This window comes from Emydura macquarii, unplaced genomic scaffold (assembly GCF_026122565.2).
Source record: "Emydura macquarii macquarii isolate MOO-44397 ecotype Brisbane River unplaced genomic scaffold, CSIRO-AGI_Emac_v2 contig_2205, whole genome shotgun sequence".
NCBI classification, from domain to species: domain Eukaryota; kingdom Metazoa; phylum Chordata; order Testudines; family Chelidae; genus Emydura; species Emydura macquarii.
Genome location: NW_027132342.1, coordinates 22,563,849 through 22,588,598, shown reverse-complemented (window position 1 = coordinate 22,588,598; position 24,750 = coordinate 22,563,849). Strand labels below are relative to the sequence as shown.

At 41.4% G+C, this 24,750-nt stretch overlaps 1 protein-coding gene across 1 annotated transcript in view; it reads left to right on the top strand.

The window, feature by feature from the left end:
* Positions 1-24,750, top strand: part of ANO4 (anoctamin 4) — a 340,774-nt gene that overhangs the window by 224,899 nt on the left and 91,125 nt on the right. The window contains exons 8-11 of the mRNA XM_067559089.1: positions 7,343-7,443; positions 7,702-7,803; positions 10,746-10,790; positions 20,393-20,524. Coding sequence (XP_067415190.1) covers positions 7,343-7,443; positions 7,702-7,803; positions 10,746-10,790; positions 20,393-20,524 — 380 coding nt within the window. The remainder of the gene's footprint in view (positions 1-7,342; positions 7,444-7,701; positions 7,804-10,745; positions 10,791-20,392; positions 20,525-24,750) is intronic.

Here is a 24,750-nt window from a genome sequence, read left to right as displayed (position 1 = left end):
TTCCAGAACAGTTTAGTTAAATCGATACAATATGAGTGCTTGGTTATGTTTTTTATTTTTGTTTATAATGCTTATTAATCTGCACTGTTGATGTAACAATGTAGCTCTTGGAAGCAATGGATTTTGTACTTAATGTACTATTTAATTCTAAGAAACTGTATTGAATTTGATTATACAGACTGAAGATCATTAATGCGAACAGACCAACTTGGAGAGAGAGGAGAAAATGCAATAGCCTTTCTCTCCTACTTATTGCATAATGGTCTCAGCAGGAGCAATTCTGTCTTTATCTAAAATGCCTGTCACTGTGATAAATCAGCACCATCCAATATCATCTTATTTAGACTTGGTCTACACATAAAGTTTACCAACATAATTATTTCAGTTGAGAGGTGGGGGGGTGACTTTTTTTTTTTTTAAACCAATGCCATTCATATTGTGAATGCAGTTACAACCTGTATAACTGTGCTTCTATCAGTATATTTTATGCAGTTTGGGAGAATCATGGTAAGCTATAATGTGTAAGCACTTTTATAGCCATACCACAGTGTTTACACTAAAGGGTTTTGCCCTTCAACTCTTCCAGTTTAACTTTACCAGCAAAACGCTTCTAGTGTAGAAAAGGCCTTAGACTGTTAGTAAATATGAGGGTATCACGCAGGTTGTTAAAACTTCTTGATACAATTTTCAAACATTTTTCTGAGTTTCACTTTCAAGGATAAAGAATCCAACAGTTCTAAGCCAGTTCCTTTTTCCTTTTTTAAAAAAGAAAAAGATAAATGTATTGCTTGTGACAAGTAGTAGGTTGATGGCACTCGAGACTGAAATCCATTATAGATGCTACACAGACAGGAACAATGAAAGTTTCCATGATGGCCTGTTTTGGGGGCTGAAACTGCAAGCATTTATCTTTAAATGTAAGAGGATAATTAAAAGGACTTGTCAGAGCTGTTTTATATCGAAAATTGGATTTTCAACTAGACAAAATATTTAGTGAAAGTGTTTGCTTGCCACTGAAATTTTGAGGTTTATGAAAAACATTTTGGCCAAAAATTTCGAGTTTTCAGCCAAAAAATATGTGTTGTTTTTGTATGTGTGGGATTTTGTTGTTGTTGTTTTGTTAATTTTAAATTCAATTTTTCATTTTTCTTCTCCTGACCAGCTGTACTAATTAAGTCTTCCTGCCTGTTCAGTTTGGGCCATTCTGAAGACTGCCAACAATGGTACTAATTATGAGAGAAATATATTTTTACTTTTCTCTAAGGCCTTGTCTTCACTATAAAGTTTTGTTGACACAAGTTACAGCGATGATCAAAAAGTAGTGTAATTACAGAGCTTGTGCCCATCCACACACTACTTAATGTGTCACTGAAGACCATCCACACTTGGTGTGCTAGCGTTGACATTGAGAGCAGTGCACTGTGGAAAGCTATCCCACTTTTCAACTCACCACCTTCTGCTGCTAGTAGCTGTGGGAAGGCAGAGAGGATTGCAGTTCAGCATTCTATGATGCATTGATTTCTGTCCCGTCATTCTGTGGATTTCCAACTGTGTTTTGCAGCATTTTTCATCAGCCCCAACAGAGCACCCGCCATCTCTGTCTGAAAAGATGGATCCTGCACTGCTCTCCACTGTTGCTGCCAGTGTTCCAAACACATTGCAGCTGGTTATGTAATACAGCATGAGCTCCAAATTGGAACAGAAATCTGAGACACTTGACCTGCTGTGTGATATGCAAACAAACAGCACTGCATTACTGTTTTCATTCACAGAGCATCTGCATACGGTGAACTGCTGCTTTTGGGCACATGAGACAAGCACTGAGTGGTGGTATTGCATCATTATGCAGGTCTGGGATGACAAGCAGTGGCTGCAGAACTTTTGAATGCACAAAGCCACCTTCATGGAACTCTGTGCAGAGCTCACCCCTGCCCTGCGGTGGAAGGACAGCAGAATGAGAGCTGCCCTCTCGGTGGAGAAGCACATGGCTATCACCGTGTGGAAACTGGCAACTCCAGACTGCTACCAGTCGGTCACTAATTAGTTTGGAGGCAGGAAGTCCACTGTTGGACTTGTGTTCTTGCAAGTGTGCAGTGCCATTAATCGCATTCTGCTATGAAGGACTGTGAGTCTGGGGAATGTGCGTGAAATAGTGGATGGCTTCAAAGTGATGGGATTCCCTAACACTGGTGCAGCAATAAATGGCACGCATATCCCAATTTTGGCACTGGACCATCTTGCAATGGAGTACATCAATAGAAAGGGGTACTTTTCTATGGTACTGGAGGCACTTGTAGATCACTGTGGTCGTTTCACTGACATCAACACAGGTTGGTCAGGGAAGGTGCATGATGTACGCATCTTCAGGAACACTGGCCTGTACAGAAAGCTGCAAGCAGGGACTTTCTTTCCAGATCAAAAGATTCATATGGGGGATGTTGAAATGCTCATTCTAATCCTGGGAGACCCAGCCTACCCACTAATGCCATGGTTCATGAAGCCTTATATGGGCAACCTGGAGTGCAGCAAGGAGCGCTTTAATAACAGATTGAGCAGGTGCTGAATGACAGTTGAATATACATTTGGCAGATTAAAGGCTCACTGGCGATGCCTTTATGGCATGTTAGACCTAAATGAGGACAATATTCCCATGGTTATAGTTGCCTGCTACGTTCTCTATAATGTAAGGATGAAAAGTTTCCCCCAGGGTGGAGCACCAAGGTGGATCACCTTGAGTCTGAATATGAGTAACCAGATGTTAGGGCTATTACAGGAGCACAACAGGGGGCCATTCAAATCAGGGAGGCCTTGAGGGACTGTTTTTTGACAATGAGCACCAATAAAGTGTCTGTGTAAACAGCACTGTGCTACACTATGACTGCTATCCAACTTGAGATGTGTATCACTGAGAGGTGCATCCACTGTTTGCAACACGCAAATAAAGAATGCTTATTTTTCACACAGCATGTCTTTATTAAATAAAAGTGATTCATTACACACACAAAACACCGTGCTGGAGGGAGAAAGCAGTGAGGGTTGGTGAGAGCTCTGACCTCTAGGTGAATGTCCTGCTGTTGCTCTCATAGCTGTCTGAATGGGTGCAGTGAAGGTGGTACATAGACGGTCTGGGAGTTTTGAAGGAATGTATGGGGTGAGTGTGGAGAGGGCATGGAAAGCAATTCTATAATGGCTGCAAGGGGTGGTGACCACATATGGACTCTGTCTGCAATGTAATGATTGTCTTTAGCAGCTCTGTTTGTTCTTCTATGGCTTTGATCATGAGCTCATGACCTGCTAGTACTCAATCATGGTTTTCCTTTCTCTCTTGCCTATAATTTTTTCTGACTTTCAGACACAGCGTGCCTCCATACCCTTTCTTCTCTTTTTCCATCCTCAGAGGCCTAGAGGAGTTCTTGGAACATCTCCTCTTCGCTTCTTCAATGTTGTTTTTCTCATCTGCTGCAGGCGCTCTGCATGTGTGGGATGTTTTGTTGTTAAGGGCACATCTGTAGATGCACAATAAACAACTAACAGAAGCATTATTGTGACTGAAATAACAGCAGCTATGCATTATGATACAAATCACCTCTTTCTTACTGTCCCCTGGTGAGCTCAGAGCTCAACAATCAACCAGGGCATGGTGAGTTGTGCCCAGGGAGGTAGATTCCTGAAGCTGGGGGAAAGGAGGGTGGTTGTTTTAGGTATTGATGCAAGTGAATAGGGACAAATTTTCAAATTGTGCCAACATTTTCAACATGTGAGGGCCATAGAAGCAGATATCTCACTCCTGAGAGTAAGCAGGATGCTAGGGTGCATCTTCTCCATGCGAGCAGCTTCAAACCAGGTCCCTATGCTGCTTGCCTGTGTGCCGCTTTGGTCCCTGCACAAGTTATTGCCGGTTGGTGCGGGAAAGTGTCCTACAATGGGTGAAGAAACAAAGCCACTCTGCCAAGGAATCTCAAGCAGAGAATTGACGAGTACCTCCAGGAAAGTTTCTTAGAGATCTCTTGGGGGGGATTCCTGTGAAATCTCAGCATACATTAATATGCTTCTCTGCTGCATTGATTAGCTGAACAGTGAAATGGGAAACATATGCAAACACAGCTAGTCTTGTGCATCTCTATCCCTTCAACCACCTCCATAATTTAGCAATGCAAAGGACAGCTGTACTGCTTGTAAATGAGCAGCATCAGCTCCAAAAAAAACCACTTATCAGAGCTCTCCTCTCCTGTATCCTGCATGCCAGAGCCATAGGGCTGGGACCCTCTGGGTTCAGGAAGAGATCCTGACTCCCCACATCACCAAATGACCCAGTCCCTGGCTTTGCATCATCATCCAATCCACCTCCTTGTCCACGACTTCTTCATTGGGGTTGAGTCTGGTGTCTGCTGTCTTGGTATCCACAGATATCTTGGCAGTGAAGATGGGGTTGCGACTGAGGATGGCTTCCAGCTTCTTATAGAAGCAGCAGGTCTTTGGCTCTGTACCAGAGTGATGGTTCACCTCCCTGGCCTTCTGGTAGCCCTGCCACAGCCCCTTGATTTTTCACTCTGCACAGCAGCATGTCACGTTCATAGCCCTTCTCTGCCATGGCATAAGAAATCTGGCCATAGGTATCATAGTTCCTTTGGTTGGAGCAGAGCTGGAAGTGCACAGCCAGCTCTCCCCAAATTCCAATGAAGCTCCAGTGTGCTTCAAGTGGGAGAGCGTTTGGCATGTGGAGCCGCCATGGTCAGCTGGGAAGATGCGATGTGAGCTCTCCATGCCGACCAAGCAGGAAGTGGAATTTCAAAAATTCCCGGAACTTTAAAGTGGGGGGCAGGTGGCTGCAGGGTAGCGGAGTTCAAACTGCTGACCAGAGCAGTCACAATGTATATTGTGGGATGCGGCTAGAGGCCATTTACTGTGATATAACCAAGGGCAATATCTACACTGATGCTTTGTTGCTAAAACTTTGCTGCAAAATCTCTATGCCTCTCGTTGAAGGGGTTTTATTTTGTTGAGAAAACAGAGCAGTTTTGTTGGGGGTGTGTGTGACTGCTGTGTGCACACCACCACTGTTTTGTCAACAAAAGCTGACTTTGATCGACAAAACTCTCTAGTGTAGACCAGGCCTGAGGATTGGACCGAGACTACTAATTCATTTTAACACAGACCACCAGATAGTTATCATCTGGTGACAGCTTTCAGTCCTAGTGCCCTGGCTCTGATCCAAACAAGTGATATAGATTCCCTATTCCATTTCTATTCCCATAAGTCATTCTGTTTCATTGCCTATTCTTTTAACTTCTCTGCCAGGTTTGTATTTGTTCATCATCGTCCCATCACTTTCCAGGAGACTGTTCCTGTTGATACATACAGTTTTGATGTGTCAAAGGGCAGTACTGTTGCATTATTTTTTGTGTCAATAATGTCAAAATTTGACTTTACCTGCTGCAAACATTTTAATGAGCAAAACCCTAATTGTCAGTGGAAAGAGAGGAGAATAGTCTTTCTTTCTGTTTTCTTTTTTCTTTTTAATAATATTGTTTCTAGTTGTAATACACTCTTTCAAATAGCAGCATGCAGGAGACATGATTTTTGGGTTGGAGTGATTTGAGTATTTCACGTTTTTCATGCTAATAAAGATAATCTATTTCATATTAAGTAGTAAAGGAAAAGGGCTAAATTCACCCTGTTTTACCGTGGCTTCCACTGGCATGGTTGAGGCACAGGGTACCCAGCAGAAAGTCCACTGTGGGGGAGGCTGCAGCTGTGAAAGGCAGCTGCCAGCTTCCCCTCTACTAGGGAGCTCATGGAGAGTCAGAGAAGATTAATAGAAGCTGTCCATTGAAATGTTTTTGTAGCCAAGATGATTCACTGGATGTTTTCTGTCAGGTATTTTATTGGGACCTATTTTTCTCTTTTCATCATAGAAGAAAGCTGCATTTCATTTGATTATTTCTCAGTCTTGTCTTGTTTTACATCCTCTTTTCTTTCTTTTAGACTTTCTAACATTTTCCCTCATTAATTTTAACTATTCATAACCACCATGAGAATATGAATTTTATAGGAATACTTTCCCATTCATCATCTTCCTCAGAAGCCTGAAACAACCCCCCACCCCCCTTCCAGATGTGTTTGTTTAGATTTTCTCCAGATAAAAACTGATGCCATCACATTGCAGGGTATTAAAGAAACAGATCACATCCAATAAAGGAAACATTTTATTTATCTTGATTACTTACAGATTTCTGAGGGTCGCATGTGAAAGGAAATGTTTAACATCTGAGAGTTCAGATTCAGCTCATTATGGAATATCTATCCATCCATATCATCACCCTCACCTCAGCAGTGACCAGGCCTTTAACTCCAATCATGTTTACTGGTTATGTGTCCTTGGGTTTTGATGGTTAACTGTAAGCTGGTTGTGACTATCACAAATTACATTATAAGCAATTCTGTGGGAATTTCACAGGTTTCTAATAAGTATGTGAACAACTAACATTTTTGACACATGGACAGTCATCAGCATTGATCTTCATTAACTCTTTATGCCCTGCCTTGTCCCCCACCAAACACACACTCCCTCAGACCCCTTACGTTTCCCATGTCCTCTCCATACAGAATCTTATTGTCCTTCCTGGCCACCAGCCAAGCTAAATTCCTCCCTTCCTCCCTCTCTGTGCACAACTATACATTATTCTGTTAGGATGACAGTCACTCTGACAACCTATGGTGGGGTGACAAGGATACATGGATTGCAGGCAGGAGAGAAGTCTCCTCATCCTCTACAGTCTGTGGAATTTTCCCAGCTGGGAGTAATGCAGATAGCCCAAGGTCATGCTGATAAAACCACGTCCTCATATAATCTTTTTCTTTCATGAAAAACATATGCACATGCACACATGGTAATATATGCTGCAATATAACATACCTGGAAAAGAGACTCTGGGTCAGAAGGTCCTTGTATCTTGTAGAGTGGAAAAGAAATCAGGCCCCTTGTATGCTAAATCATGCAGGATCAGATCCAAGCCTCAACCTCAGTCTGTTTCTCTCAGGTTAGCAGGAGCTAGGAGTGACTGTGAAGCAGAGCACTCGAACGTGGGGTTCAGATGAGTATTTCTCCCATTGCTTCCTCACCATGCCGTGTAATAGACACATTTTTCTGGAGGAAGACAGCCCATTGGAAGGAAATTATCAGAGCAATGTCAAGAATGAAGTGTTATGTGTGTGTGCGCATTTGTGGAAAGAGGACATCCTTGCAACTGTGAGAAATATCTGTGGGTGGGTAGAAATGAACTTGTATTAAAGGTTCTTTGGATCTCACTTGGCTTGGTGCTGTTCTGTTTTTCTGTTACAGTCATCTTTAACAAACAGTGACATCATCTTTGTGAAGTTGCATGCCCCCTGGGAGGTCCTGGGCAGATATGCAGAACTAATGAATGTAAGAATGCCTTTCAGGTAGGTGGTGTTACATTTTGTGCTAGCCTTTCTGCTCAGGCTTTACTGTAAAGATAGTGTAAAACTAAAAGTGAAATGCACAGACAAAAACTGTTCCATGAAATACCTCACATCTTTAGAAAATATAAATGGAGTTACATAAAGACTGTATTCATTGCTATTTCTTGTTAATTTGCCTGCAATTTTATTACAATAGCAGTTTGAAATTAAAGAAACCTATAGCAGTGCAGCTATTTTCATGGGGTATTCTATCCTTAGGCCCTTTAACCCCTTCACTGCTGGAGCCCCCTGCATACTCGTGCGCTGCTGTTTTTTAAATGGACATGTCATTGAAATCAATGGGCAGTCGAGACGATCCAGGTACGTACGGCAGCACAGAAGGTGCATGTCTGTTGGACGTATCTGGCATGTTCGGCACCTGTAAATTGTCTGTCTGTATAGTGCATAGTCAGGGCAATACAGAATATAAATAAGTATTCAAGCTCATAGAAGACTGGAATTCAGACTGAAGATTTTCTTTTGAAACATATAGTTTCTCTTTGAAGAAACTGAAATTGTATTCTGTGCTACTGATGGACAAATCAATTCTAAATGGTCATTCGGACTAATTTTTTCCTCTTGTCAAATGTGATTTGTATGATGAGTTTCAATCCTGATACTAAGAAAATCAATTTTATTCTACTGGTTATAAAAACTGTGTTAAAATAGTGTGAAGTGTTGGTCTTAAATTGACCGAACCCAAAGCTTCAGAGGTTCTGGTTCTCCTTTCACTTCACTGACATTACATCAGTATAGCTCCGTTGATTTAATGGAGTTACTCCAGATTTACTCTGATATGAGTAAGAGGAGAATAAAGCCCAGAGTCACAAATAGTGATTGATCCCTGATGAAAGCCCCTCATACAATTTCTGTGGATGTCTCCTCCCCTTTTTGAGATGAAAATGTGCCTCTTATATACTACATCTTGTTGCATTGTCATATTCTTAGTTATTAGGAAAATGAAAGATAAATTAAGGACAGATCTTCAGGCTCAGTCTGCATTTAGTAGGATTTTCATTTTAAGGCAAATTTCAGAATTCTTTAACCTTGTTTAACTTCCGCTTCTGTGCATTTTTAATATTAAGAAGAAAAAAACATATAAATTGTATCATGAATGGCTGCAAGAGTATTTATACTTTTAAAAAGTGTGCTATAAGTAGAAAGACAATGGGCCGAGTTCACCCAATATAAACTCCATTAATTTCATTGGCATTACAATGGGATAAATTTGGCCCAGTAACAATAATTGTTCCTGTTTGTCAGGTGGGAGCATCATCCATCAAAAAAGTAAAATTTTGAAAGAAAACCTAGGCCTTCCTGATCTGGATTGCTTACCAGAAGTCACCATTTTCAATAGACAGCAGTTTCAACATGTGTTTAGATTATATTTAAAAACTAAGAATGATATTAAATGCTTCTTTGTTCTCTGTTCATGGCTTCATTCTTTGCACAGCCTTTGCAAGATATCATGCCAGTAATCTATAATATGAAGTCACTGCAATATTACAGCAAAAATGTGTATTAGACAAATTGTTCAAAATTTTATGCCCAATATTTTAACAATAACTTAACTCTTTACATTTTAAAAACAAAGGCCAACATTTGACTGCCTTGTTTTTTGTTTTAGATGCCTAATATGAGACACCTATGCCCTGATTTACAGAGCTACAGGGCACTTGCATTTCCCGATAACTTTGGTTGGAGCTGTTAAGTCTCAGCACTTCTGCAAACCAGGCCTTTTGTGTTTCAAGCGGGACACTCAAAATTATTAGAGACTTCTGAAAATTTGGGCCGGAGTAGGTAGCATTTTCAAAAGCACTCAGCATTTGCCTAACTGTACTCCCACTGAATTCAGTGGGAGAATTAACATTGACTTGACTAGGGACAGAGTTAGGTCAACATGGAGTGCTTTTGAAAATTTCTACTCCACAATCTGGGATCTCATGATCTGCAAAATATCTTACATTATTTAAATTCTAAATGCTGAAAGTAGTTGAAATTGATAACTAATTTTTATACCTCTATAGTTGAAAGCAGCAAGACAGCTTTTATTTTAAAAACTTGCCAAACAATTGTTTCTAAGGCTCTAATTGCTATAGTATTTTAAAATATGTCCAAATATGAAGAATGAGCTGTGTGGTGTGAACCCTTCATTTTCCAGAACTGGTATAGATCAACATTAAATGATGGAACATTTCAGAATACATAGAAACTACCTTGGGTTAACAATGACCTCCAGTGGATGACAAAGTCAAACTAAGGAGCAAGAGACTGGAGTTCAATAAGCCATCCAAACCTTGCAGTAAGGAAGATTGTTAACACCCACCCACACCTGAACTGCCCTAAAATTTTTGAAATCTTTTAAGATGCTGAAGGCAATGGGCCAAAGTCTGGCAGGCGCTGTGAGAGATAACAACAACCAGCAGCAGGAGAATGGGGCAGAACTTGGACACCCCATTCTGGCTCCACCCGGATCTGTTGCTCTGCAGGCCCTCTGTGACAGGAACCACAAAGAGGCAACCTGGGGTTGAGCCATAGGAGTGAGGGGGTGTGGTCAGCATGCTTAGACGTGTGCACTCCTGACTCCTCACTGGCCCCTATGCATGCATCACTTCTCCACCCCTGCATATACACACAGACACACACACACAAAGCTTATTCCATTTACAATAGGAATTAGCTATGCCTGATACGAGGGTTGGGGGATGGGCATGTGCCAAGCACATATTAATTTTGCTTGTGCAGGCTATGTGTTCATCTGTTTTGGAGGGTTATTTACCATAGACCCAGTCTTTGTCCTGATAAATACTGCATGTGTGATAGTATAGTTTAGTGTCAGGCTTTGGTTTTCACTTTCCTGGATTTTTAAACATCCCCCTATTTAAACAGCATGTAATTTATCCAAAGCTATATTTAATGGTAAATTATTGATGTTAAAAGCATACAGTTTAATTTATCCATATTTGTATTTGCCTTGTAAAAAACAGTCAGCCTTTGAAACTGAAAGGCCTCCGAATCCCTGTCCTCCAAGCATTATAAACAGCTGAAAGAAAAAAAGTGATGACTAAAACAATTACTTTCCTGCAATTCAAACAGTGCCAGAATTTGTGTTGGGTTCCTGTGACAATTCTGTTAATCTCTCTTTTTAGTCTCTTCCTCCACCTCTTACAGGCTTCTATCTTCAATTTCCTTCCTTGCTAGTTCATACTGTAACTGACGATGGGTTTTCTTCTCGACTGGCTTCATTTTTGCTGTTCTTCCAGGAGAAAAATCTATTACCTGCACCGCCGGCACAAGTTCATGAACAGGTTGGTAAATCACTCAAGCTGCTGTATTTCTTTGGCAGTTCAGACTTGATAGTCAAACTAATGGGAAGGTTTAAATTGTAAAGAGAGCTATTGACATACCATTCCTGCAAATACAGTGGTTGCACTTTCAAAGTTTCTACCATTTGAGAGAGATTATAAATTTTACCAGTTGTTCCCATTTTAAGTATAGGGAATCTCAGCCGAGTGGAATCTTTTAAAATGGAAGAAGCTTCTTCAGTGCAGCTATTTATCTTCCCATGTAGCTCAGTAAAGAATTTCTGGAAGCTAACAATGTCATTTAACTTGTTATTTATTATGCACTTTCAGCAACACACTCTTCCCCTCTGGTGGTGATGGTGCTATTTATTTATTGTACTGTCAGTGTACATAGCACTTTACAGTAATAGACAATGAACCAAATTCATCTCTGGTGTAACTCCATTGAAATCAATTCAGTAACATGAGAGATGAATCTTTTTCAATAGGTCTGTCTTGAAGTGCTTCTGCCCAGTTTCTAAACATCTTCAAGATGTATTCGATGCATGCTTTGTATCTGCCTTGTAAAATAATCAGAAGTTTTCAGTCGCCACAATTTTCACCCTTTTTATTTGACTCGAGCATTTCCTTGGCCAACTAAGCAAAAATGTCTCCAAAAATCCTAGAGAAATGTACCAGCTTGGCAAGGATCAATCTATATATTGGTGTTTAGTGCCTACATGATGTTGGTGAGATTTTCAAAAGTGCAAGGCATTGGTCATACTCTTCTTTCCTGCAAGTCAATAGTGAAACTCCCATTAACCTTTTAGTGGTATCGCTGCTTATTGCCTCTTGAGCACCCCCTCATGGACGGAGGTCACTGTACAATACCCTGACTGTTGCTGGCCCATCAAGTCAGGGGCTGTTTAAGAAGTCTGAGTTCACAAAATAGTTCAAACAATCCCCAGAAGGGACCCCAGTGAGCCATCCAAAGCCCCCAAATCCAGTTCGGTGTCCCTCTCCCAGTAGTCCAACACAAACTCTTTCAGAATAAAACACAAACTGATGCGGGCAGTTTGCAACACAATAACACAGAATAAAACACAAACTGATGCAGGGCAAACTCCCTGAGGCTCAGTCTCTCCCCTGCTTCTTGGGCAGGATCTCTCCCAAGCGTCCTGTGACCCATCCCGTGCCCAGGGTAACCACCTGATAATGCCAAGGTCAGGGCAGGCTGCAAAAGGAGAGCAGATTCTTCCAGCACTGGTGCGTCACACTGAAGTCAGACTTCCCAGCCAGCCACAAACTGCACTTCTGAATCCCCACAGAAGCCAGTATACAAATGCACACAGCCCTCTTTACTGCATTTCAGCCTCTGGCTCCCAATCAGCCACTAGGTCCAGTAAAGAGACCAATTATTTAAACTCTATGCTCTTTACAAAAAAGGTTCCCTCTGGCCCAAAGCATCAGCCACAGTACCAGATCAATATAAGTTTGGATCTTACCCAAAATACCATGCTGCCAGCCAATCCTTTAGTAACTAAAACTAAAGGTTTATTGTAAAAGGAAAGAAACAAACCATGAGAGAAATGTTAAAGGGCCAAAGCAAATCAGATACATACAAATGATTGAAAGTCCATATGCATCCAGTTTCTGGGAGAATTGTGGAGTTGCAAGCTTGTACGGTTCCTCTTGTATACATTCAACACCTGGATGGGTCTAAGTCCTTTGGTTCAGTTGCAAAAAGAATTGATCCAGAGGCAGGTATATGTCAGTAGCTGAACAGAAACAAAGACAAAATGGTTTCTGTGGCTTGGCCTTATATACCCTCTAGCCATGGCCATGATGTCTTGTGGAATGTTACAAGAACTAAAATGGAGTCCAGAGTCACATGGGCCAATCCTGGTAACTCTTCAGGTATGCCTTTAGTTTCTTCCTGGGTCCCTTGCATCCCTGAGTGTCTTAATGGGCCATTAAGCAGGCTATTGTCCTGCCTCCATCCTATCTGGGGTGTTGCCCAGGCAGCACAATTTGAAATACAGCTATCTCAAATATATCTATTACTTCCATTTCACATATTACACATGAACATAAGTATTATCATCTGACTTAGCATATTATAACCTTTCTAACAGTACCTGACATGGTATATCTCACATGAATTATTATGATTTTGACACACTGATGTTAACCAGTATGACAAATGCTCTCCCCCCCAATCTAACCAGTGTGACACCTCCCACTCTAGAAAGCTTTCTCCTTTTCTTGCTATAAATCTCACTCACTCCCCTCCCCCTCCTGCTACTTCCTGCCCTGGGATCAGCTGATTCCACCCAGCTGTGGCTCATTCTTGTAATCAGGATTTCGTCCCAGACTCTCCAGCCCAGGGTCAAATCAACCTTATTATAGACTTCAGTGAGAGGAGCAGAGTTAGGCCAACACTTTTGCATTTTTGTAAATTCACGGTCTAGAGTGATAGGTGTTTCACGCTGCAGATTTGATAGAAGATAGATATTTTACAGCTAAAGATAATATACTGTAGATAGACAAATTTATTTGGAATTTATTAAAAATGAACATTCAATCTCTTTATTTTATTATGATATTATATCCTATTGTTCCCTGCTGGTGTTATGATGGTATCAACATTGCTCTAATATTTTAGTATACACACAATTTCATTGGTAGATGGTATATGATCCCTCCATAGAATATGAATCTTTTGCTTGGTGACAGATGCTATAAATACAATTAACTCTTCTAAAGCTGGTTATTGTCCCCTCTCCCCCCAGATAAGTGCTGTAGGGCTTTGGTAACTTTAGAATCTCAAAAGTTCAGCAACTTTTCTGAGGCAATGTCAAGTTTGAGGGTATATCAAGGGTTTGAGTTATATCAGCCAGGGATGAATTCAGCCACAAAGTGCTTTAAAAGTCTTCATTCCCTGACACCTACACTGTAGAAAGTGGGCAGATATTGCATAACTGAACCAACATATTTTTTTTCAGCTAGACAGAAGGAGTTAGTCTTTCCTGACCTCTTGCTCTGAGTATAAAAAAATTCCTGCTCCACAACTGGTACAGTGCTTGAATGGAGTCCCTACTCTGTCTCTCTCCTGCCATCCCCATCTTCAAAACTGAGTGGCACTGAGTTTATTTGGATTGTAATTAAAGGCACATGGTTGGTTTGACCAAAATAATGGCTTATATAGAAGTAGCATGCATGGGTTCTTATATTTTGTGTGCGTGTGTGTATTTTCATTTGCTTGCTTAATGAGCCATTTGAACCCAGTATAATGAGTAATCCGGTCTTTTTATAGTATTTCAGTTCCTGGATGACAAAAATACTAGGCTAAAACTAGATCTCATATTATTTCAGCCCTATAAATAGTTCCTTGAGACAAAAATACCAACTGAACAAAAAATCCTGGAGGAAAAACAAGCACAAATATCAAGATGTTCAGGTTTATTTCCAGTTCTGTAGAACGTTAATATACAACTCCAGTATGTGGCAATGGGAACTGGTTCAGTTAAAATGAGAGATTACTTGAACATTTGTCCATTTCTTGAGCTAAACCAAAGCTTTTTTGAAGTTTGGGCAATTTTGAAAAAGGATGTGTTTCAGGGAACAGTCTAATGCAGGCCACCCTGTAGCATGGTACAACATTCACCCCAGCCTCAGTTTCCCCTCAGACAAACCGCAGATGCACCCAGCCATTTTAAATAACATTGTCCCTCTTGCAGGCTGGTTTATTACCATAATGCAAAATAAACATTAGAGCTGATTTTAAAAAACGGAATTGTTGTCCCACTAGAAATTCCAATGTTTTGTCCATTTGTTTTCATTCAGAACAGAAATTAAAAAGTGTTGATATTTCATGGCACAAAAAGTTCCAAAAACTTGATTTGAAAACTGCAACTTCTTTTTTGAGTTTGTTTCAGTTTGTCGACATTATCATTAACATCACGGGAGTCCCACGTGGCCCATGGCACCTCAGCCACAGGGAGAAACTGCAGTGCATCATGAGAAATATATTCCTTTGGGGGAGAATGAAGGCATGAAGGACCTGGAACTACAACTCCCATGAGGCACTGTGGCAGCTCAGATAGACACTGAGATTAATATCAACCCAAAAACGAAACATTTTGATTTTCCTAATGGAATATTTTGCCAAAATCAATCTTTTCCTACAGAAAATTTTGATTTTGATAAAAACCCCAAAACCCAATGAGAAAATGTTTTGTTTGAAATTTTTGGACAAGCCCAAATAAACATAAAATTATCTGTGGCCCAGCTAGGCTCAAACCATTCCTCTCCTGGTCAGTGGAGTTCTCTACAGTCCTCCTTCCAGCAACTGCATTACTTATATCCTCAGTGCAGGATTCTCCACAGCTCTCCTTTTAGGTGCTGCCCCTAGCAATACTTTATCCCTTAGTATAGGGTTCTCTGCAGCCCCACAAAGGGTTTCAGTCCTTCCGCCCTTGGTGTAGGGTTTCTCACTGCCTTCTTTCTAGGATCTGTGTCTGAATCCTGGAAAGGTCCCTTAACCTGCATCCTTGCTCTACATCAAGAGACACTTCCTGTGCTCCGAGCAGGTCTCCCTCACCATATGAACAAGTAGCCCATTTTATAGGAGGCCTCACCTTCAAGCTGCTGTCATGTGACCCTTCGTCACCTGACTCAGGTACAGGCCATAGCTTGAGTCCTTACTCTCTTAGAGGCTCAGCTCACCCTGTGACAGGGCCCCAATAAGGGGATCCCAACATAGAACTGCACACCTTCCATCATCCTCCATATTCCTTACCTGACGGTCATTCCTTTGGCGGGAAGGAGACCAGGCAGCCCATTTTCCTCTTCCAGGAGGTTGGGGGAATAGGTATCTGTTTTGGCAAGAAGGAGTTTTGTGAGGACCAGATATGGAGAGTCACAGGCAAGGTTTGGATAAAGTTGGGAAAGTATCTGAACTTTGAGATGCTAAGTCTCTGAGCCTTTAGATGATCTCGTGTATGTCCTGCAATGTTTTTGAGGAAGGAGCTCAGGAGAGAGATGTCAGTTAATTTTTCTTATGTGATTTTTTTTTCCCCTGCCTTTTTTTCATTATGGTTTATGTTGCTCTAAAATGCACAGTTATGCACACATAACTAACTAGAATTAATTCTTTCTGTGTGGGTAGTTGTGTGCGCTTCTCTGGTTTCCAAGCACTATCCACTTAGGGCCCAATTCAACAAAGCACTTAAGCACATGTTGAAGTCCCAATGACATCAGTGGGACTTAAGCACGTGATTAAAGTTAATCACGTGCTTAAGTCCTTGCTGAATCAGGGCCTAAGTGGACTTCAACTCTTGCATGGTCCCACCTCTGAAACTCAAGCCATAGTGAACAGTGATTCCTGGTGAAGAATCCTAGAAAATAGAAATGGGCAAAGTTCTGTTGTATTATGTCATCTAGCCCATTTCCCTGCCAATGACAGTTATATAAAAAAATAAGCCTTCTCTGGTCATGCTAGTCTCAGCTGGAGTGTGTCCATTGCATATCTTACATCTAAAAATTGGTTTCATTTTATGTTTCATTTTAAATTTCAGTTTTCCAATGTCTCATGGTACGTCTACACTAGAGCTGGAAAGTGTAAATTCCAGTTTAAGTGGGCATACCTGCACTTGCTGCACTAAAAACAGAAGTGTAGCTTCAGTGGCGTGAGTGGTGGGAGGGTCTATCCGCCTCAAGTATGTAGCTACGATCTTGAACGGACTCATACTCGGGATGGTTGGCCCCTTCCGCTGCTCATGCTGCTGCAGCTACACTTCTATTTTTAGCACACTAGCTCGATCAGAGCTAGTGTGAGTGTTTGCTCGAACTGGAATTCATACCTTCCAGCTCAAGTACGACCATATTCTCAGCATCTTTCCAGATCCTCGACATCTCATTTCGGGAGAGGATAATTACTATGATGTATTCTTTTCAGTATCACCTACTGTTCCATATGACATGTAGTGAGAGCTTCCAGTTTGATCTATGTAATGCTAATGCGTGATAGATTAGCCTCAAAGAAGCAATGAAACACAAAACAGAGTTTAACTCTTCTTGTCTGTGTGTTGAATGAAGGGCAGTGTTTGTTACAGACAACACTTTGCCTCTCCCTGCTCTTTGAGTGAGGGGGCAGCATGAAGTAAAATCCTGCATCAGTTATTGGTGGCCATGCTAAAGCAGCATGAAGGCATCTTCTAGGAGCTTGATCCTTTTGACTATTAGAGGAGAGAGAGAGATTTTGCTGCATAGGGATGGCAATATATTCTAGATCTTTTGGAACATACATCCCCTTGAGATCTCTGGGTCAGCAGTGAATGAACGAGTCCACTGAGCATGCCAAGGAATCTGAACCTTGGGAATGACAAATCAATCCCATTCCAAACGTGCTCAGTATGAATAATACATTGTTCTTAAATTGGCCTTGTGTGTGCTGTGATAAATCTACAGCAGCCATATCTCAAACGTGCACATTGTCGTACAAGACGAATGGGGAGAAGATTACTGATTAATGACCTTTCTAATAATCTAGAAAATCCAGATGATTTTACTCAGTGTATAAGCATGAACTGGATGTTTGAAGACATTTGTGTTGTCCTCCTCCCTCCAACTCCCACTATCATTATCCTAACACAAAATTAGTAATATTGGGCTCAGTTTTCCCCTGCAGGAAAAGCTTCAGGTCTAAGAAGAGGAAATTGTGTGGGGGAAAACTTTCTTTCTCCACTAGCATGTTGGAATACCCCTCTACCTTTGTACACAATGTTCCTGGAGTACCAGGCCTTCTGTGTGGAGGCTCTGTGCTGCCACAGCAGATATGGCTCATCACTCTGAATCTATTCCTTGGCAGTGTAGCGCCAATGGACTTCCACTGTGGAGAAGGAGGTGGGGAGGGCGGGAACAGAAAAATAACACATCCCCTGAAAAATCCTTGACAAACACCTGTTTAAGACTCAGATCTCTCTCCACTTGTGTCCTGGATCAGCAAGTAAAAAGATGGTCATCCTAAGTAAGGATGAGGGTGGCTTGGAATAAAAGTGCTAACCCAGCAGACGAACCCCATTAATTTAGAAGACGAGTTAATAGTGATAAACTAGTCTGCTAAAACTTGGTGGGCACTAACGCTGGGGAAGCTACTTTCCATATCAGTTCAAATATTTAATGTATCCCTTTTTCTCATTTTGAAAATTGTGTCTGAGCAGATCTCAGTTTCCCCAGAATGATTTGTTTATTCAAGATTATTCAATGCATGGTTTATATGAACATATTTCAGCCTGTGTTCATTGCTTAATTAATGCCAGGGCTGAGTTCTGGCACCTCTAAGGTTGGCAGTTCATAGCCTCAGTACCTGTTGGCTCCCAGCCAGCAGCCGCTGCTTTCCAGACACCCAGCTCTGAAGGCAGTGCCGCTGCCAGCAGCAGCACAGAAGTAAGGGTGGCAATACCATACCATGCCACCCTTACTTCTGTGCTGCTGCTGGTGGCAGCGCTGCCTTCAGAGTTGGGCGCCCAGCCAGAAGCCGCCACTCTCCGGCCACCCAGCTTGAGCCGCAGCATCTCTTTCATTACAAATGAAGCACTGCCTGTGATTTGTTCATGAGCTGGTCACTGCAAGTATTGCTTTGAGTATTTGAGATTCACCATTTGAGCTGTGCAAATGGACAGATAGGTCACATGGTACTGTTTCTATATCTTAATTGGAGGAGTGTAGTTCTTAGGGTGTATCTACATTAGAGCTGGAAGGTATAAATTGCAGCTCAAGCTGCCATCCCTGTGTTATCTCTGATCAAGCTAGCACAGCAAAAATAGAAGTGTAGCCATGGCAGTGCAAGGGATGGTATGGGCTTGTCACCCCAAGTACAATCCCATCTGAGACTGAAGGTAGGTACTCAAGTGGCTGGCCCATTCTGCTGCTCTCACTGCTGCAGCCTTACCTCTATTTGAAGGTAGCTCAGAGCTAATGTGGATGTGTCTGCTCCAGCTGGAAATCCCACCTTCCAGATCAATTGAGGAATCAAACTTTCCATGCAAATACTCATGATTAAGAATTTAAAATTCATTTTCTGTGAATATTCTGCTATGTTCACTTAAAATTCCTGTGCTGGCAAGCAGTCCTAATGGTGAACTTGTTCACTAGACTATTCACAGAACGAGAATGCTCAAGACGCACAAATAGGCAGAGTAATTGTGTTGAAAAATTTGAACCAGTGTTTGTGAATAATGGTTTGCAGAACTTACCTACCTTTAGAGAAAGACACAAATGTGACCTCCAGTTGCAGAATTGGGGAGGAGAGGATGAAAGTTGGTATTTTTTCTATTTTGAATTGGATTTTGGAATAATTTAGAGTCATTTTTCCACACCCTCAATTGCTTCAGTAGGAACATCTCAAACCCTACTGACCAGAGATGACATCAGAGAAATCTCAATAACATTTGTTTGGTTTGTGGAGTTGTTTAGCTGATTTTTGATGGGAGGATAAGAGGCAGAAAAATTTCCAAACTATGGGCTTCACCCAACAGTCCCTGAAGCAAATGGAAGGACTCCCATTGACTTCAGATGGTGATGGATCAGGCTGCCCCTGTCTTGCAAAGATTTACCCAGGGCTTAACTTTAAGTATGCAAATGGTTCCATAAAAGGATTATTCACATGCCTAAAGCTTGGCATGTGGGTAAGTCTTTGTAGGTTTGGGGTTCATGTCTTGCACACACAGGAAGTAATAGTGCAGATGCTAAAGTGTTAAGTGCTCTTGAGAGAGCAAAACATGTTTTGCAAAGCAAATTTAATATCTGTATTATGTGTTTTCTCTCTAGCATTTTTATTTGGAGTTGGTTTTGATTTAGGACGTCACCCCAATCATCTGTTATTCTTCACCTTCCCTTACTCTCAGTGTGTATCTTTGCACGAGTGCCCTGCAAATAAACCTGCCCTTCTTTACCTGCTTGGCCTCCATTTGTTTTCACCTGCTGACTTGAGATTATTAAATGCGAGAACTGGCTGTCAGCTCTCAAACCATATGCTGTGAGTAGCACGATTTGATAAAGTGTGTAGTACCTCAAGACGTTGCAGTTGAAACAAATTAATTAAATGGTTTATTTTGATAACCCCCATGTGATGTTTGAGTGGGTGGTAGATAGTTATGAAGGTTTTTTATTTTCCTGGGGTTCTGCTGCCAAAGCTTTCTGTCATGGTGTCTGCAATGCTAATGTTTACTTGTTCTTAGTGTAGTGTGTCAATTAATTCCCACATATAAATTAAGCTTTCTGAAAAACCCCGTAAATGAAAGCTTAGAGAGTTGCAATGAGCTTATTGGGCTTTGCTGAGATTTGCAGCATCATGTACCCTAAGTGCTGCTGTTTTCTTAGGACACAAATAAGAAGATGCTACGCCACCAAATTCTGGTTATTCATAATCTGAGTACAGGTCAGATAGCGCACTTCGGCTCAAAAATGTCATATTTGGCTTCTTTGCAACTGTAAATATTAAGTCTCCTTAGTTATGTGTGCAGGTTTGTAACTAAAATCTCTTTGGTTGATTATAATGTAATGGGTAAGCAGGCACTGCTTGTTCTCGGTCTCATTTGATTTTTCCCTTTTGTGTACTGCAGGATCGAGAGACAAATCAGCAGGTTTCGAGGATGGTTACCTAGAAAGCCTATGAGATTGGACAAGGAGACACTGCCAGACCTTGAGGAGAATGACTGCTATACTGCCCCTTTCAGCCAGCAAAGGATCCATCAGTGAGTATTTTATGATCTAGTTTAAATACAAGGCAACACTATACTTCTTCCATATTAATCCTGAAAAACTCAATGCTCAGTATGTATGCTAAGTAATAGAGCCGTATAGTTTCTCACCATATCAGGAGGGTCCATACAGACCACTGAAATAGCAAGAAGTAGATCTAGATTTTGGCACGCTTGTCTAAATGAGCCCTTAGTTTGTGGCAAACTTGGCTGTAAATCTATCCTGCATTAATGCTAGGTAACACGCTAAGGCTACGTTTATACTGACGGCGGCAAATTCGCCGCCACCAGATCGATCTTTCTGGATCGATTGAGTGGTCAGTGAGACCCGCTCAATCTATCAGGAAGTCAACTGAGTAAGTCCACCCCCTCAAGTAGCGTAGCACTGAGCCGACGGGAACGTCAGCTCAGTGCAGTGTAAACAGTGCGCAGAAGCAGTCGACGTGAGTTACGCAAACTACTCTGCGTAGTTTGCATAACTCCCATCGACTGCCACCGAATTTCCAGGTAAGTGTAAACCAGCCCTTTAAGTGTCCCTGTAGACCCTGTTACTGCTCACTAAGGGTATGTCTACCCTGTAATTAGACACCTGCGGCTGCCCCCTGCCAGCTGACTTGGGCTGGTGAGAGTTGGGCTGTGGAGCTGTTTAATTGCAGTGAAGACTTCCAGGCTCGGGCTGGAGCCCAGATTCTAGCACCTTGTGAGGTGAGAGGGTCCCAGAGCTCAGGCTGCAGCCTGAGCTAGAAGGTCTTCACCACGATTAAACAGCCGCTTAGCCTGAGCCCTGTGAGTGCACTGGGGAACTGGTAGTGGATGGCTGCAGGGTTTGCATGGACACTTAGTGCATGCAAGCTAGTGCAGGGTAGACTTATACCCCAGTTTGTCATGAACATTTAGTAGACGAGTCTTGAGTATTACACGTCCAATCCAAAGTCCATGGAAATCAATGGAAAGATTCCCTTTGATTTCAGTGGCTTTCAGTCAGGTCCCTAAGTAGGTAACTGACTATTCATGACAGTTCCCACAATAACATCTTGGGCCAGATTTACAAAGGTATTTAGGTGCCTAAAGATGCAGACAGGTGCTTTTGTAAATCCTACCAAGCATCTAACGCCCATTGAAAGTCCATAGGAGTTAGGCACACTACTCACTTAGACACGTTTGTCGATTCCTCTAGGCACCTATCTGCAGGCATGTAAATATGCTTGTAAAACTGGCCCATGATCTTCTATTTAATGATAAACTTTTGATGGAGGTTGCTACATTTTTTAATTTGGATTTTTACACAAGATTGTATATGGTTTTGACTCTGCAAATAGTTCTCCATGGCAAAAACACCCCATGAAAAACATAAACATGGATATTTAGGCTTACCCGTATGAAAAATACAGTTCCAGTGCTGTCAGCTGGGTCCTGAGGAACACTAGAATGTATCCTTATTTTCTATGCCTATTCAGAGAGTGCCAGAAATATATCTGTTAGAGACTATAGTAACTGAGCCTGTATAGGAAACACAACACATTTTTTCTTTTGTTTACCTTTTATTTGGCATTAAGTAAGGTGCAGCTGTGCTCTGAAAAGTGACCATGTAGAATATGGCACCTTCTTACACAGCAGATCTATGCCCTGTACATACTCTAAGTCAGATCTGCTTACATCAGTGACCAAAATAAATTTGTACTGCTTTTATTGCTGTTATCATTGCAGAGCAAACACAGCTCTGGAAGAGAGCTGAGTTTTCTTTGTATGTTTGTTTTTATTATGCACCATCAATAGAATTGTTTGCTAAATTTCAGTTTCAGGGCCAATCAGTTCTACCTGTGCAAATGCCTGGAAAGTCACAGTATTGCACAGGTGCATCTTGGGGAATAGCTTGGCCAATAGAAAGATGTACAAGAAGGAAAGAACCCAGGTTGATTTTCAGATGCCAGGCTGAATTTTCAGGGCTGATAGAAAAAACAAATAAACCTTTTTACGTTTCTAAACATAGTGGATTTAATATAGAGATAACTGACAATCATACTGTGCCATATTTATACAGTCACTTTTCAAAGTAGAATCATGCTTTAAATAATAGTGACTAAAGCAAATTATGAGGGATAGGGGAGTCCTTCATGGACAACTCCAGTACTTGCAGTATGGAGTACAAGATCCAGGAACTGGTGAAAAAAACTACAAAGAATAGGCAATACAGACCAAGATGCTAACAAAAAAGTAACTCTGTAATGCAGAGGAAGCTAAAATCAGCTCAAGGACTAGGAGCCTGTAGTATCTGATTCTAGGGGTTCCTGTGACAGAGAGAAGCCTGCCCTGGTTTTCTTTGCTAAACACTTCACTGTGACTATACTTTAATTAATTAATTAATAAGATTTATATCAATGTATAAAATAGATCCATCTGCTACACTGAACACCTTTTGCGTGATTTAAAATAGTAATACAACAAAAAACAAAAGCCGCAGCAAGCCCCCAAGCAAACTTGAGTAAAAGTCCACTCCTAACAGGAATCAACAAGCAGGACTTTCTCCACCAAATCTCTACCTCATAAAACAATGCCCACAGTCAGACCCCAACTCTTGAGATACCTGGGCAAAAAGTTGGCATTGCTCCATGTCCTTAAAGATGAGGAATACGTGGAGTGCGCCAGTAGAATTCCAACAAGAATGAAAACAGGAAATATGGACCCTTAGAAGTAGTTTTCACATTAGTAGTAACTTTGTTTGAATTCAGGGCCCACAAGAAAGTTTTGTAGGAGGCCAGAGAGAGACTGGATCTGGAGAATAGGCAAGAACATTCTTTCTTCCCTGACAGCGCCTGACTCATGTTTGAGTTCCTAATTTATGCATTTTATGAAATACTGTTTTAGGTTCATTAACATGCTTATTGTTGCTTAGCACCTCATTTATATCTTTGTGCACTTTGAAGCTTTTTCCCAGTAGACCAGACTTTGTTTTTCCTCTTGCTCTTTATTTAATGCTTTTTTTATGTTGTTACTAGTAAAATACTGCACCAGCCTGCTCTCCTCTCTGCTGTGCTTGCTGTGCCTGACATGATTCTTGTATTCCCCCATGTCCTATCCACTTTGCTGTTCCAGTCGATTCTCCCTCATTAAGAACTTTTTGAAATTGGATGAGTTGCTATTAAATATTCTGTTGGTGAAATGTGTGTTGGCTTTTTAATTGTTCTGGGAATTTCATGCCATGTAGGTGAACAGGGTTTTTTTAGGTGCTTTTAAATAATTTTCTCAATGGCTGTAGAAAACAAGTGTTGACTAATTGGAAGTGTAAAGCTGAAAGGAAGTATTTTAGTTGTGTAGATTAAAAGTCAAGGAAGTGTGTATACAATAGAGTAAGAGATGCTTTCAGATTAAAAATCACATAGTGTAATACTAGAAAGTGCTTCTCACAATATGGTGTATTTGGAGATTTTCCTGGATTTAGGTCTAGTCTACATGGGGAGATTTATTGGAATAATTATACCAGAATAAGTGTTCGCATGGAGAGTTTTACTGGTATAACCAGACGGCTATAATTATACTGGTATAATTATGCCAGTAAATCTCCCCAGGTAGTCAAACCCTTACTTAGCTTACACATATATAGCTATCCACTGGCCAACACTTCTAGAATCTCCATCCCATGATCTAGCAAGGCACTTCTCTGTGTTTACACTGCTGACATGTTGTCTAAGCATGTTTGACAATATGTTGGAGCCTCTTGCAGCACTGGTTGGATGCACTGGAGGCTGGAGATAAGTGAAAGTGGATAGGCGAAATTGATACGCTGGGTAAAAAAAGAATGTGTCAGATTCCAGACTTAGTATTTTGAAACCTCCCCTTTCTACCTTAAGGAGCATTCACTGATGTTGTGCATATGGGCTGGCACTCATTACTGGGAGCTCTCCCAGTGCTAGCTGGCTTACAAGCTAGGAAGCATTTTGTTTAGCATAGCGCTGAGGCTTCTCCAGGTATCATTATGGTAGAACCTAGGATTTGCCAGGAACTGTAAATGCAAAGAAGACAGTCCCTGCCCCAGAGAGCTTGCGTTCCAGGTGTCAGTCAGAATGTAAGCATGCAACAGAAGGGCAAAACAGACAAATGGGCTGGGAGAGGGAGGCAACAATAAAACAGAGTTTAGCAGAAAAGAGGAAGTCTTAGCTCATCAGTTGCCTAACTAAGACTTCTGCTGTTCCGTTAAACCCTTTTTTATTGCTGTGTCATCC